General features: G+C 38.9%; 1 protein-coding gene across 1 annotated transcript in view; it reads right to left on the bottom strand.

Annotated features, from left to right (window-relative positions):
• Positions 1–15,992, bottom strand: part of LOC136884739 (transcriptional regulator ATRX homolog) — a 457,557-nt gene that overhangs the window by 13,160 nt on the left and 428,405 nt on the right. The window contains exons 2-4 of the mRNA XM_068230075.1: positions 10,467–10,685; positions 3,877–4,059; positions 256–441 (exon numbers count right to left, since the gene is read on the bottom strand). Of these exons, the coding sequence (XP_068086176.1) occupies positions 256–441; positions 3,877–4,059; positions 10,467–10,685 (588 nt within the window). The remainder of the gene's footprint in view (positions 1–255; positions 442–3,876; positions 4,060–10,466; positions 10,686–15,992) is intronic.

Below are 15,992 nucleotides of genomic sequence, written 5' to 3'. Positions count from 1 at the left end.
GATATTATGACAAAATATAGCCAAAATATGCATTTATATGACAAATAAAAATCACTGAATTGTGATGATAATCACCTGAATTGCACCAAAATCCAATCAGGCAAGAAAATACATACAAAGAAAAAATATGACTTTTCCTAAACATCCGAGCAATAACAACAACAACAACAACAACAAGCAAAGCCATCTCTGGCACAGGCTGAGGAATAACCCACTCCCCCAAGAGGTGGCTTATTCATTTGGAGGATGACGCACCCATGCCCAAGGATTCACCCAGCTTGGCTTGCTGGGGTTCGAAGAATAACGTTGATTGTCGCATGTCCACGTTCCAAGGACTAGGTCTGGCCGAAGACGATTGTTCCTCTTCATTCCCATAGACTGGAGCAAATTCTTGTATTCTCTCGTCTCGATTCTTCTGCACCCATTCTTCCTGAGACATTGCTGAAAACAGAACGACACAAATTCAGCAACACATTTGTATCTGGGTTTGAATTCCCAAGTTATAATTTAGTAACTTTCTCAAAAATTCCTCTGTAATATTAAATAGTGTATGTGAAATAAGGCAAAACGGGTCCAAACATGTCAGCAGGCCCGCATAAATATTAATGACAAATATAACTATATTTCTTAAAAACTCTGCACTCTGCCGTTGGTGAAAGATACCATAAAGCTATGTGAGGGGGACACATGCAGTGTTTCTCATACAAACTAAGGCCGAATGCACGATGTTTGTACTCTGTGCTACGGCAGCTGCCTCAGCTGAAATTACGTTGTGTGTGACCGCCATAAACTGATAAAAACATATGCAAACCGGTTTGCTCACTTATGACATAAAGTGGATTTAAAAGAACAACAAATTAAAATAGAACAGTCTTGAATCAAAGAGCCTCCGTGGCTCAGACGGCAGCGCATCGGCCTCTCACCGCTGGATAGCATGGTTCAAATCCCGGTCACTCCATGTGAGATTTGTGCTGGACAAAGCGGAGGCGGGACAGGTTTTTCTCCGGTTACTCCGGTTTTCCCTGTCATCATTCATTCCAGCAACACTCTCCATTCTCATTTCATAGCATCTATCAGTCATTAATAAATCACTTTGGGAGTGGCGACCCCATCGTACTAATAGCCTATATCTGCTTCATTCATTTCATCCCTGGCCCAGTCAATGACTGGAAAACAGGTTGTAGGTTTTCATTTTCATTTTTCATTTTCAGTCTTGAATCACACTGTGCTTAATTTATCGCACTTCTTAAAACTTGACGTAGTATCGTAGTAGAAATAATTCAATAAAAACTACAGTGTCCCTTTAATGGAGCAATCCTAATGAGGTGTAAATGAGCATAAGACTCGCAAGTCTGGGACTTGTAGAAAATATGAACTTGGAGACAGTATATTTTTAACACAGTTTCATGATGTTTAATATGGTTTTAAATTGTGATCAATTTGATTTTGATAAACATTATATGATTGTCAATTTTTCCACAAACTTCTGTCAGCTGATGATGACGCAGACGGGCATCGAAACTAGTACTGTTTGAAATATATGTTGTAATTAAATCTACGCAACAGTTTTTATGTATTGAATAAGGTGGACCCAAATTATAATAAAGGTTGTAATCTTGGTTCAATACGGACAAACAATGAAGTTTATTAATTTAACTGATGGAAGAACGGCATCAAAATGTCATCTTAGTACATTTCTGCATTTACTGTTGTCTCAAAAAAAAAAAAAAAAAGGCTTGATTATTCGTCTTGCACTAACAGCACACCAAACACCAATCTTCCCGTCATAATGAGGGACTTCGTTAGGATTTTCTGCACAATAATAGCAAGAGTTATGACTGTTCACACGACCATTTAAGATGAAACCAGAACTTTTACATACAGTGTTGCAATGATAACTGTCGCACTATGTTAACAGCTGAGATTCAGACTGGTGACTGATGCTTGCAAGGTTAAGAACTATGCACACGTGTCTCATATTGCAGCTTACAGATTGGAGAGTAAAAACACCGTGTCCACGATCTTCCTTGTATTTGATCCACACTGACAGCCTTAAACACCTACTGGGCCACTGTTTCCACTGTACTGATTCAGAGATGTCCCCCTCAAGTTTGCCATATATTGTCACTACAAATTACAGTGTAAATCAAGATTAAGGCTGATTTTTTTTTTTTTACAAATTATGTGTGTTTCAATGTTTTTTACTGTGCCAATTTTGACTTTGTAATGGCAGAAGATGGCCCAAGTAAGACTGAAACTAGTACCATGAATTAAGGTCTTAATGAGATTATAATAGATTTTAAAAAAATTATAGTTATATTAGTCAGTAATATTTATGCATTGAATAAGTGGACTGATTTTACCTTATTTCACATATAACAACTGTCAATGTGGATCATTATGAAGTTTATATCACATTATTAAATATTGCCATTGATGCTTTTATGGCCTGTACTTATAGACATGATACTGTATAGACTTTTGGGCTTATGCCGTGTCAAGAAAATAAGGTGAATTTCTTTGTGTTTTCCAGAGAACTGTGCTCTGCGTCATCAGAAGAAATCTTGACTGTCCACGAGAAAGGCTTCTTAAAATTGTTTAAAATTGTCGCCTATGGGTGTCAAATCAAAAGACCTGCACCTGGCGAGCTGAACATGTCCTCAGACACTCCCAGCACTAAAAGCCATATGCCATTTCATTTTATTTTTTTTGTCTCTTATGCTGCCACTCAACTCTGATAGATGAGATTACCCATTCGTACCGAGTATAACAGCCTGATTGAATATTGGGGGGGAACAGCTGGGGAGTTAGAAAACTTTCTTCTTTAGCATGCCATTTCTCTGGTTCATACATTTTCTGATACTGCAGGTACGTAACACACCGGTTCATCATAGTATTCCAGCTATTCGATCCCTACTCTGACGTGCTGTTTGGAATGAGCAGTGTGCACACTTAAGGCTGAGGCTCACTGATTAGTAGAAGTATGACCTGGTCTAGAATTATAATTTAAGCCTATTCCAAATTACAGCACCATAATAAATTCACTAAATAACTCAAAATTCAACCGTGAAAAGAGCCGTTTCTTAAGAAAAGCTTCTTCCTCTTCACTTTTATTTAATTCTACATTCATTTACTTCCAAATTAGCAGTGAAGAGGGGTTTTCTCCTCGGGTTTGGAGGAAAAAATTGCCTCCAAGTCAGATAGATCTTACTGCTGCCAGTGTAGTGAAATGAGATTTTCTGACTCATCTGGTACTCCAAGGAAACAGAAAGGGCATAGTTTTTGCTCTGGGACTCTCCACTATTGGAGTCCCCCCCTCCGAAACAAGTCGAAGAGTGTTCACGGATCACGGTTGTCTGCGGCTTGGTCATTTCAGCTCTGGAACTTTGGACTGTTAGATCGGCAGTGTAGTACTGTTCATTAAAAGTGAGAAAATATGTGGTGTTTCATTTGATTATTTCATATGAAAGCACTGCTTTATATCGTGCCATTCCTACTGATGGGATTGTAATGAGCTATGTTCATTTCAGTTGGGGAAAGGCAGGTGGAGAGTGAGTGTCTGCCATTATAATGAAAACTCCCCAACCTGATTGTGACTGATGGTAGGCAAGTGAGCCTACCATTACAATGAAAATTCCCTAACGCAGTCTTCATATGAGAAAAGATGTTTGGTGAATTCCCCATCGTGTTTCTACGGTAACGTTAAGAGCTATGCAATTTAATACTGTACAATCTTGCTCACAACGTGTACACTACCTAACCTAGAATTCTATATAGAATGTAGAATTCCATAGCGAAGCATGGGTACATCAGATAGTACTAATATATTTTCACAAATAGTTATAGAAATGCTATACGAAATTGTTGGATACTTACGTTCAAAATGTATCTTGGGAGCGTTAGTTGGTCCGCCCTTGCCCACGTCCCACGGTCGAACATGATCAGCCTTAGGAGGAGCCTCTGTTGCCTTGGCCTCTCCCTCTTCAGCAGCTTTACCGACAGCTGCCTCGTCCTCGGTTGTACCTGCCTGCTCTTCAGCTGATGGACCTGGTTGTGGTTCTGGGGACACAAGACACTGAAAGTTAGCAAAATTTTGAGAGAAACACATTGTATTTGTGAAGGGGGGAAAAGTACAAAATCCACCTGCGACATGTTTCTACTGGTTCTGTGATCCTATTTGCGAAAGGACTCCACAGCATTTTCCTTCCAAATTTTGTTGCCTTAGTACACCTATTCTACGAGGTGCAAATAGGACGTGGGAGTGACCAGATGGCGCTCTAGTGTGCATTTGACGGACATCCAGTTGGGAGTGTTATTGCTCTGTGGCGCTGAAGTGAAGAGTGTCAATTTCACCGCTTTAAAGCATGTTTCCAAAAGGTGATCCACGTCCGTGGATTAAAATTTAGGCTGCCCATGGCGAAAATGCATCAGAATGTTATCGATGATTATGTGAAGCCTGTGGCAAGTTTGCATTACCCTATAGGACGGTTGCACGATGGGTGAAGGTGTTTTGAGCAAGTGGGAATGAGACTGCAAATTTGCACCACCGTCTATTCTTTAACAGGTTGGCTGCAAGAGCAGTACACTGTACCGCTGAGGAAGTGTCTCATGAAGCCACAGCAGTACAAAATACCACTGACAGGTGTTGCTATATGACTTTCCCTGCCGGGCCAGCGGACTGCTGAGCTGTTGAATTCGCTATGCTAGCGTACTGCTATGGCCTCGGAGCAAATCCTGGCATGCTTCATTTCCAAAATATAGTCTGTACTTTTTATTAATCCAACCTCCTTTTATTGGCAATTTTGTGAGTATTTGTCCAATCAGTTTAGCCATGTGCTTAGGTGTGCCGGGTTAGCTAACTCGCAAGCTCAAGATTTTGGAGATTGTGGGTTTGAATCATACTGTCAGGAAACCTGGTTATAGTTTTCCGTGATTTCCCATTTTCACCTCAAGCTTATGCTTACCTAATCAATAGGCCACACTGATTCCTTCCAAATTGTTCCACCCATACCTGAGCTGATTTCAATCAATCAATACTGATCTGCAATTAGGGCAGTCGCCCAGGTTGCAGATTCCCTATCTGTTGTTTTCCTAGCCTTTTCCTTATGATTTCAAAGAAATTGGAAATTTATTGAACATCTCCCTTGGTAAGTTATCCCAATCCCCAACTCCCCTTCCTATAAATGAATATTTGCCCCAGTTTGTCCTCATGAATTCCAACTTTATCTTCATATTGTGATCTTTCCTACTTTTATAAACGCCACTCAAACTTTTTCATCTACTAATGTCATTTAACGCCATCTCTCCGCTGACAGCTCAGAACATACCACTTAGATTCACAACTAAGTATTTATTTATTTTCCACCTAGTCGATACATTGATTGCCTAAGGCAATTTAATGGTTAAAAGTGGTACATGTTTTGCACATTATCACCATCTTCAGCCACATAACACTGTTTAGATGAAAAATACATAAATTGATAAAGTAATGATTTAGAGGAAGTGAACTTAAAATTAACATAAGACTGACAACATTAAAACACAAAAATCTCAAGAGAAAATATATAAATTATTTCTACAATTGAAAGCAGTCGTCAAGGAAACACTTAAAATAAAGTCAAATAAATATGAAAGTTTATTTGTTCCACCTTTTCAATACATAAAAAGAATTTAAAAAAGAATTAAAACTGTAGGGACATGTTTCGCTCTTTAATTAAGAGCATCATCAGCCTATATCTCAAACTGAAAGGTAAATAATCAGGTACCTGATTGTAATTAAATTAAATATAAATGTGAAGATGATGTTACAAATGGTGAGCGAAATGGTTGACAATAGTTTAAAGATTAAATTATGGATAGTCGTAAAATTTATACACCCTCCTGAAAGTCCTTGTTTAAATATAGCAAATAGGTGTCCTGTGGAGGTTGAGGGCGTAAGAGAAAACTAATAGATCCTAAACAGATTGATTAACACATTAATGAATAGAATGTAGCTGACAATTCCAAATGGTGCATTAATACATTCAAAAATAGCCCCATTTATAAAACTTCTAGATTTATACATAATTTCTTATCAAGTAAATATGTATTTCATTGTAAAACACCTATCAAAAACTCAGTGGATTTTTGCAATCTAGCTAAAGATTTTAAACTTGGATCATCTCACATGACATGTTCATTTGACATAACCAACATGTATACAAACATTCCAATAGAAGACACTATCAGAATCATTAAGAAGAATTTAATGAAGAACAAATTAATAAGCATACCAGAAATTGAAGATTTTATTAATGTTTTAAAATTTGTGTTAAATCAAAATTATTTTACGTTTAATAATAAAATTTACCAACAAAAAGGACTCTCAATGGGCGCCCCAGCATCAGGAATATTGGCTAATATATATATAGACTATTTGGAACAAACAAAAATTATTAATCAAATAGAGGGTTTGGATTTTTGGACACGATATGTGGACGATGTTTACGCTATAATAGATAACAGACTCACCAATAGCAAAAAAGTTTTAAATATATTGAATAATTTGAATTCCAACAATAACATGATTGATAAAATAATTAATAAATTTTTGGAGAAGCAACTACCTAAATTAGCAATCAAACCTAGTAAAACTGAGAAATACATCAAGTTCACATATAATAATCCAAACATACATGTCATAACAAATTTATTTAAGAGAAAAAGTTTCAAAATTGCATTTTCCACCAATAACAACATGAAACATAGTATTTCTCAGAAAAAGATAAATTTTTGATTCGGGAATATATAAACTCACATGCTTTGAGTGCAAGAATACATACATAGGACAATCTGGCCACAATTTTAAAGTAAGATATTTAGAACATGTGAATGCTGAAAAATATAGAAGATTCTCGGCTATAGGATCACACATGACTGCCACAAGTCATAAATTTACCAACTTAGAACAAGACCTGACCATCATAAAAAAATCTATACATTCATCTAGACCAACTTAAAAAAGAAAAATGATAACCTTAATGAGGCTGTAGAATATAAAAATCCATTATATTATCAAATTCTAGTATATTTGAAAATGCTCGAGAAAGATCACGAAAAAAGAATTGGAATTTCTCCACCTACGGATAGGCCTACAACTTATTCCTCCTCAGTTGAAGCTATAGGTGACAGCTAGGAGGTTCTTGACACACCTATATCCCTCGCTCCTCCACCTCCTCAGGTGCAAGAGCAAGGAAGAACGCATCATCAATATTACACCAAACACAAGACTGTGAAAGAATGACAGAAGTTACTGTTCCAAAGGAAAGCAGGCTTAATAAGAATTGACAACTAGGAATTAGTAATATTTTCATTTGCATTAATAATAAGAGCCACATTGTGATAACTGGATTTCTTAATTTCGACAATTACTTATAAATTGTATAATTTTTTATTTATAAATTAATTTTTTTCATGAATTAAGAAAAGAATATTCATTAGGACATATTCTCTATGGAATATTGTACAAGTGTTTCTTTGACGACTGCTTTCAATTGTAGAAATAATTTATATATTTTCTCTTGAGATTTTTGTTTGTTTTAATGTTGTCAATCTTATGTTAATTTTAAGGACACTTCCTCTAAAGCATTACTTTGTCAATTTATGTATTTTTCATCTAAACAGTGTTATGTGGCTGAAGATGTTGATAATATACGAAACATGTATCACTTTTAACCATTAAATTGCCTTCGGCAATCATTGTATCGACTAGGTGGAAAATAAATAAATACTTAGTTGTGAATCTATTGAAGTGCGATACGGACCATGAAACTAATTTTATGTAAATATACCACTTAGTCGAGCAGCCCTCCTTCTTTCTCTCAATTCTACCCAACCCAAACTTTGCAACTTGTGACTTGTCTCCCATTTTAACAAGGCTAAATCCGGAAGTGTCGCATATTGTTTCTACTGTATTTGGTAAGAGACAGGCACGCTACCCCTACACCACGGGACCGGCTAATTACATATTTACCTTCTATTTATTCCATTTCTTTAATTGTCTCAGAAATTGGAAAATACATGAGTGATAGCACATTGACACAATGGACAGCACGGAAAATTACAGCGCGAGACGCTGGCACTGTCCGCCTCTGTGGTGTAGTGGTTAGCGTGGTTAGCTGCCACCCCTGGAGGCCAGGGTTCCATTCCCAGCCAGGCCAGGGATTTTTACCTGGATCTGCCTAACTTATGGCCAGGGCTGCTTCCTTCCCTGTTCCTTGCTCATCCCTTCCAATCTTCCCATCCCCCCACTGACCTTCCGAGGCTGAGTGGACCCCGTTCCAGCCCATGTACCACTTTTCAAATTTCGTGGCATAGCCGTAAATCGAACCTGGGTGGGGGGGGGGCTCCGTGGGTGGCAGCTAATCACACTAACCACAACACCACAGATGCGGATATTATTATTATTATTATTATTATTATTATAGCGATTGACAGACGGAGGAAGGAAGCAGAAATTATTGATCCTACGGTACGCTTTGAATCTTCAGCCTCTCAGCTGACTGACGTAGACAATGAGAAAAAGGATATCTATAATCCAACCATCCCTTTCTTTCTTGAGTTGTATAACCTTAAAAAAATGACGGTGACTGGACTTTTCTTTGGTGCGAGGGGAACAATTCCCAAATCTTTCGTCACATGGCGACAACAATATAAACCAGCGAGAAGCCTACAAGATGAGATACTCCGTTTCGATTCTTCGTTACCATTTATATGGAGTTCATGCCATTTAACACGGTTAATTGTAACCTATCATTTTTTTAAACATTAATCTTTTTATCTTCCCTCAAAATTGTTATTGTGTATTATTGTGTGTCTTATGACAAATCTAGGGTGTCCTGGATCAGACTAAATAATAATAATAATAATAATAATAATAATAATAATAATAATAATAATAATCATCATCATCATCATCTTCTTCTTCTTCTTTATTTGTTTATCCTCCAGGGTCGGTTTTTTCCTCGGACTCAGCGAGGGATCCCACCTCTACCGCCTCAAAGGCAGTGTCCTGGAGCTTCAGACTCTGGGTCGGGGGATACAACTGCGGAGGATGACCAGTACCTCGCCCAGGCGCCCTCACCTGCTATGCTGAACAGGGGTCTTGGTGGGGGGTGGAAAGATTGGAAGGGACAGACAAGGAAGAGGGAAGGAAGCGGTGGTGGCCTGAAGTTCGAGTATGGCTGAGGTGGGAATCGAACCCACCTCTTCTCAGTTGACGCTAATCACTACACCACAGAGGCAGACCCTTCATCACTGCAATATTCTTCTCTCCTCAGGCCACTTTAGACCGGGTTTCCTTGTAATTCCTCCTTGGAATCCTTCCTTTCTTAAAACTTATTTTCTTAATTTCTTTCTCTTTTTCTTTCTTTCTAAATCATTCTTGACTTGTAGTATTTGCTCGTTCTTGACTTTTTCTTCCAAATTTACGTGAATATCTGTTTTGTCCGTCAATTATCATCCATTCTATAGATAGGCCTATGTCCAAAAATAGCAATCTCCTTTTTCTTATTATTCCAGTTATATTTTCTATGTTCTGGTGTATTTCCTTATTACTTCTTATTTTCCATTGCCGTGCTGTTTATACTGGTCATAAAAATTTTCCTAGCACGTCCAGTTTATCTAAACTATAGTTCAAAACTAGACATTCACTTGCATAAAGACATTCTGGTTTATTATTATTATTATTATTATTATTATTATTATTATTATTATTATTATTATTATTATTATTATTATTATTTGTGTTGCTTATACATTCTATCCACACCATGATTAATTAAACGTACACGTTTAGACTACCGTACTAATTTTACTAGATATATATTTTTCCTTCATATTTCGGCACCATGCTTTGCTCATTTTAAGATTTAAAAAAAGGGATATTTAGGTCTTTTGGGCAGTCTCCTCCTGTGGGTGGGGGCGGTAGAATAACACCCACGGTATCCCCTGCCTGTCATAACAGGCGACTAAAAGGGGCCTCAGGGGCTCTGAACTTTGGAGCGTGGGTTGGCGGCCACGGGGCCCTCAGCTGAGTCTTGGCATTGCTTCCACTTACTTGTGCCAGGCTCCTGACTTTCGCCTATCCTATCCGACCTCCCTTGGTCAACTCTTGTTCTTTTCCGACCCCGACGCTATTAGGTTTGCGAGGGCTATGGAGTCTTTCATTTTCACGCCCTTCGTGGCCCTTGTCTTTCTTTGGCCTATACCTTCATTTTTCGAAGTGTCGGCCCCCTTCCATTTTTTCTCTTTGATTAGTGTTATATAGAGGATGGTTGCCTAGTTGTACTTCCTCTTAAAACAATAATCACCACCTTTTTGGCAGTTACGATGTCATGAAAATCCAGGTCCTCCTGTTAAAATTCTATTCTATTGGGATATGACGTATATCAGACGAAAGGCGCGCTATTTATAACTACTGTACTCACCATCTTCCTCCGGGGGAAGTCCCAGCCTGGCTCTGTTGCGCGCCCTGGCAGCCTTCAATCTCGCCTGCAGTTGTTTCTCCCGTTTTTCTCGTAGTTCCTTCGCGAGCTGCTGTTGGCGCTCCGTCTCCTGCCGCTGCTCGTTCAGCGCTTCCTGTTGCGATGCACGCTCTATCTCCTCCTGCGAGAACGCGTAGTAGCCCACACCGTGCGCGCGGGCCTCTGGAACAACAAAACATCACATCATTACCAGGGAACGGTATCATTTTAATAAGAAATGTAAGGTCATCATTGCTTCAATGATCAAAAACTACTGAGAATAGGAGTGGGAAGGAAGCCACCGTGGCCCCCAGCATTTGCCTGGTATGAAAACAGGAAACCACGGTAAACCATCTTCAGGACTGCCAACAGTGGAGTTCGAACCCACTATCTTCTGAAGGCAAGCTCACAGCTGCGCGACCCATAATCGCAGGGCCAACTCACACGGTAACCATAGTAAGCAAAAATTTTAAGATCAGCTCAAGACATGACGGCTTGCATCCGGGAGATAGTAGGTTCGAATCCCACTATCGGCAGCCCTGAAGATGGTTTTCCGTGGTTTCCCATTTTCACACCAGGCAAATGCTGGGGCTGTACCTTAATTAAGGCCACGGCCGCTTCCTTCCAACTCCTAGGCCTTTCCTATCCCATCGTCGCTATAAGACCTATCTGTGTCGGTGCGACGTAAAGCCCCTAGCAAAAAAAAAAAAAAAAAAAAAGACATGATGTACCACAGAGGAGAATCAAGTAGACACTGGTTGGTAAATAGTGCCTAGCCAATGTTTGTGGGGGCCGATGACCTTCGATGTTAGGCCCATCATCGACATCAATGTTTGTGAAGTGTTTGGACATCAGGCTAATGTAAATTTGTTGGAATAATGTATTTCTTTTATGATAACCTAATATGCTTTAAATGTTTTATTCTTTAATAATAATAATAATAATAATAATAATAATAATAATAATAATAATAATAATAATAATAATAATGTTATTTGCTTTACGTCCCACTAACTAAATTTACGGTTTTTAGAGACATCGAGGTGGCGGAATTTCGTGCCGTGGCAGTTCTTCTATGTGCAAGTAAATCTACCGACACGGAGATGACGTATTTGAGCACCTTCAATACCACCGGGCTGAGCCCGAATTGAACCTGCCAAGTTGGGGTCACAAGTCCAGCGCCTCAATCATCTGAGCCATTCAGTCCGGCGTTTGTTTCTGTTATTTATAACTTAAACTCCTCATCTTCATCTACTTACAACAAATAAGCTTACAATTTCTTATTATTATTAAGGGGCAAGTCCACATAGTAAAAATCGCGGTAGCAACCATATACATTTGTCAAACAAACAAATATTATTCACAAACATTTCAAATAAGCAATGCTTAACTCGGACACTGGGTTAGAATCAGGGAACTTTGCTTCTGATTTAAAATACATTGTTCTTAGCTACAAACATTAATTTGTTAATTTAGATTTATATTTTTTGAATATTTCAAATTTAAATTTTGGTTATATTGATGCACCTTTTCTTAAGCAATGGTAAGGCCCTGGATCTCGTAATTTTTTAAAAAGTGATTTATAAGACCTCATTGATTTAATGCCTGGAGCGGTTTTCAATTTCATGCCTATTTCGATTTTATTTGAAAAAAAATATTAACGTCTCAATTTGAAAAGTTCTCAAAGATACATATATACTGTATATAAAACTCTGAAGTCCATGAAATTACATATTTTGTAATTCCCTTAAAGGCAAGTGTGTGATAGTGTTTAGCCTGCCTGTCTATCAAATTTCAGATTGATACCTGTAGTAGTTCCATAGAAGAAAGGTACATTTGTCATGGAAAAAAGGAAGTCCAGGAAATGGCAACTGGATTTCTCAACCCCAAACCTCGCGCTGTATCTCTCGAATCAAAACAAACTTTCCGCGGTAATCCCCATGCTTGACCAACCGGAAATGATGCTTCACACCCTTCTTCACTACTCCTAAGTGTGATATCGTCAATTGCCTGACTAAAGAGACGTAAAGGGTTGAGCGAAGATGAAAATAAATAAATAAATCAATCAATCAATCAATCACTACTGATCTGCATTTAGGGCAGTCGCCCAGGTGGCAGATTCCCTATCTGTAGTTTTCCTAGCCTTTTCTTAAATGATTGCAAAGAAATTGAAAATTTATTGAACGTCTCCCTTGGTAAGTTACTCCAATCCCTAACTCCCCTTCCTATAAACGAATATTTGCCCCAATTTGTCCTCCTGAATTCCAACTTTATCTTCATATTGTGATCTTTTCTACTTTTAAAGACACCACTCAAACTTATTCGTCTATCAAATCAAATCAATCAATACTGATCTGCATTTAGGGCAGTCGCCCAGGTGGCAGATTCCCTATCTGTTGCTTTCCTACCCTTTTCCGAAATGATTTCAAAGAAATTGGAAATTTATTGAACATCTCCCTTGGTAAGTTATTCCAATCCCTAACTCCCCTTCCTATAAATAAATATTTGCCCCAGTTTGTCCTCTTGAATTCCAACTTTGTCTAACGCTACTCTTTTGTCGGAAATCACCCAGAACAAATCGAGCTGCTTTTATGCGGATTTTTTTTTTCCAGTTCTCGAATCAAGTAATCCTGGTGAGGGTCCCATACACTGAAACCATACTCTAGATGGGGTCTTACCAGAGACTTATATGCTCCCTCCTTAACATCCTTACTACAACCTCTAAACACCCTCATAACCATGTGCAGAGATCTGTACCCTTTATTTACAATCCCATTTATGTGATTATCCTAATGAAGATCTTTTCTTTTATTAACACCTAGATACTTACAATGATCCCCAAAAGGAACTTTCACCCCATCAACGCAGTAATTAAAACTGACAAACTCACAACCTGACTTTTAACCCCATTTATCATCATACCATTGCCTACTGTCCATCTCACAACATTATCGAGGTCATTTTGCAGTTGCTCACAATCTTGTAACTTATTTATTACTCTATACAGAATAACATCATCCGCAGAAAGCCTTATCTCTGATTTCACTTCTTTACTCATATAATGTATATATAAGATAACATAAAGGTCCAATAATACTGCCTTGGGGAATTCCCCTCTTAATTATTACAGAGTCAGATAAAGCTTCGCCTACTCTAATTTTCTGAGATCTATTTTCTAGAAATATAGCAATGCATGACAAAAAGAGGGCGTGGCACCTGACAATCATGTATTAGGAATTACGATATTTAAGTGCACTGGGCTTAAATGGGATTTGAATTCAACCAAATCATTTTGGGACTAGATTCCCAACATAATAAGCGAGCAATTTCAGCACAAAAATAAACAAACTGTCATCAACTGTCATCCCCTTAATACAAACAGTTGGATGTTTTTTTTCTACTCTTGAACAATTTGCACATTAGGATTTACAGAAAAGCGATTATATTGGGGTGGTGACCAAGGGGAGAACTTACATTTAACAGAAGGGTATCACAGGTAAGTCATTCCTGGATTGCCCACTATTGTTCTATCAGTGCAGCAATCTAATGAAGTCTGATTCAACACGGGCGCGGAGCCGTAATCATTCTACCTGTAACCTGTACCTGTACCACGAGACTATACCAGCCTCAGAGTGTGACCTTGTCCAGACACTCGACAGGAAGTGCGCTAATTATTCTTGTAGTAGCTCCATGACTGAAATTAACACCTATTAACGTCTGCAGTTCATAGGGTCATGTGTGTGTCACTGCATTCCAGTCTTCGCCGTGAGGCATCCTTACAGGAGGGCCTGCTGTTCCCTAACATCCGAACAGTTCTATATCATTTTGAGCAGGATTGAAACAACGCCTTTACAGGCATGAGGAGAAACGTAAGGTACCCTAACAAATAGGCGCCGACTAATTTTTTCAGTGGGTGTTCAACTAATTGTAACCGTTACAATTGAAGAGGTGGATTCCAAAACGGACTAAGTCAAAGAATAGCATTTTTCAGGAGAAGCATTTTTTATCACTAGAACCGCCAGAGCGGTCAAAATGACCGCTACACATTTTCCAAACTCAATTTTGACTACAGTTTTTATTGTAGGATATTTGAGCTGCAGTGACTTTTCCTGATTAGTGCCCAGGTTAATCCATTTTAAATATAATTAATTTTGCATCAATAGATGGGGCGTTAGCAACGGCTATACCTACTACCGCCGGAGCAGTAATTTTGACCACTGTATTAATTATCATAATAAAATGTATTGTAACACATACCTCTCGCTGAGATATAATCATCTACTTATAATTATCCTATCAACAACGGTAATGTACAAAACCACAATAGTGGAGCTGGGATATATTACGAATTGTACGAGCATTATTTCCACTGCGTCTCCGGTAGTGTTATCATTCGTCAGTTTTTGTCAATTCGTCAGCTTGTCATAGTACCGGTACAGTAAACATTTCCCCTAAACCACCAGTTGCTGAGTCTATTGCATTACATTCCTGAAGATATGTCTGATGTAAAATGTGGTCCAGATATAAAGGACCTAAAAAGAGAAAATGCATACGAAGCTTACGACCAGTCAAGTGATAACTCGGAAAGCAGTGATTCACATCACGCTGGAAACCGTATTGTTCAGGCTGAAGGTAAGTTGATGTTAGTACGAAGGGTATACTATATTGTTTTACACTTTATTTTTTCCTATCCAAATGAAGTACATTACACATCAGTACTTACGTCTACCTTCTCAACATAATCTCCTTGTAACTGTATGCACTTTTGACATCGATGTGTCAGTCTCTCTAGACCTTCCTGAAACCATTCTTTCGGGGTGCTGCGTACCCATGCCTTGACAGCTGTGTTCAGTTCTGAAAAATCCCCAAAACGGCGACCACACAGAGGTTTCTTTACGTTCCCTAACATTACTTGTTTGGCCGTGGACTGCCCCTGAGCGTCCATTGCATCGATTGTTGTTTTGTATGTGGCCCCTGGTAATGGAACCATGTCTCATCACCAGTGGCAAGCCTAGCCATGAAGTCGGACGGATCTTGATCATGGCGTTGCAAACATTCTCTGCACACGTCCACACGCCACGGCTTTTCGTCTGCAGACAAGATTCTAGGCACCCACGTGGATGACACCTTCGGCTAATTCGCGTGGCTGCCTCCATTCCCGTAAATGTGATGCATTTGTTTCCTTGGATGACCTGTTCGACCTGGGCAATGTTGGCTGATGTTGACACTGTCACATTCCTTCTAAAACTGGTTCCTTTGTCCACCGGTGTGCGCCCTGTTTTCCAACCGTCCACCCAGTTGTAAACTCTTTTTCCGTGACGGCGCATGTTCTCCGCAGACTGCCACCAAGCGCCGATGAATTTCTGCAGTGGTCACACCTTCTTTCCATAGGAACCAACTCGTAAAGCGCTGTCTCTGACTGTTGCTTTCCATGTTGTCTGCTCCTACGCTAACAGTATTCTTATGAAATGGCTATTACGAGTGCATTCG

This window comes from Anabrus simplex, chromosome 13 (genome assembly GCF_040414725.1).
Source record: "Anabrus simplex isolate iqAnaSimp1 chromosome 13, ASM4041472v1, whole genome shotgun sequence".
NCBI lineage: Eukaryota > Metazoa > Arthropoda > Insecta > Orthoptera > Tettigoniidae > Anabrus > Anabrus simplex.
This window is presented reverse-complemented; position numbering and strand designations above follow the sequence as displayed.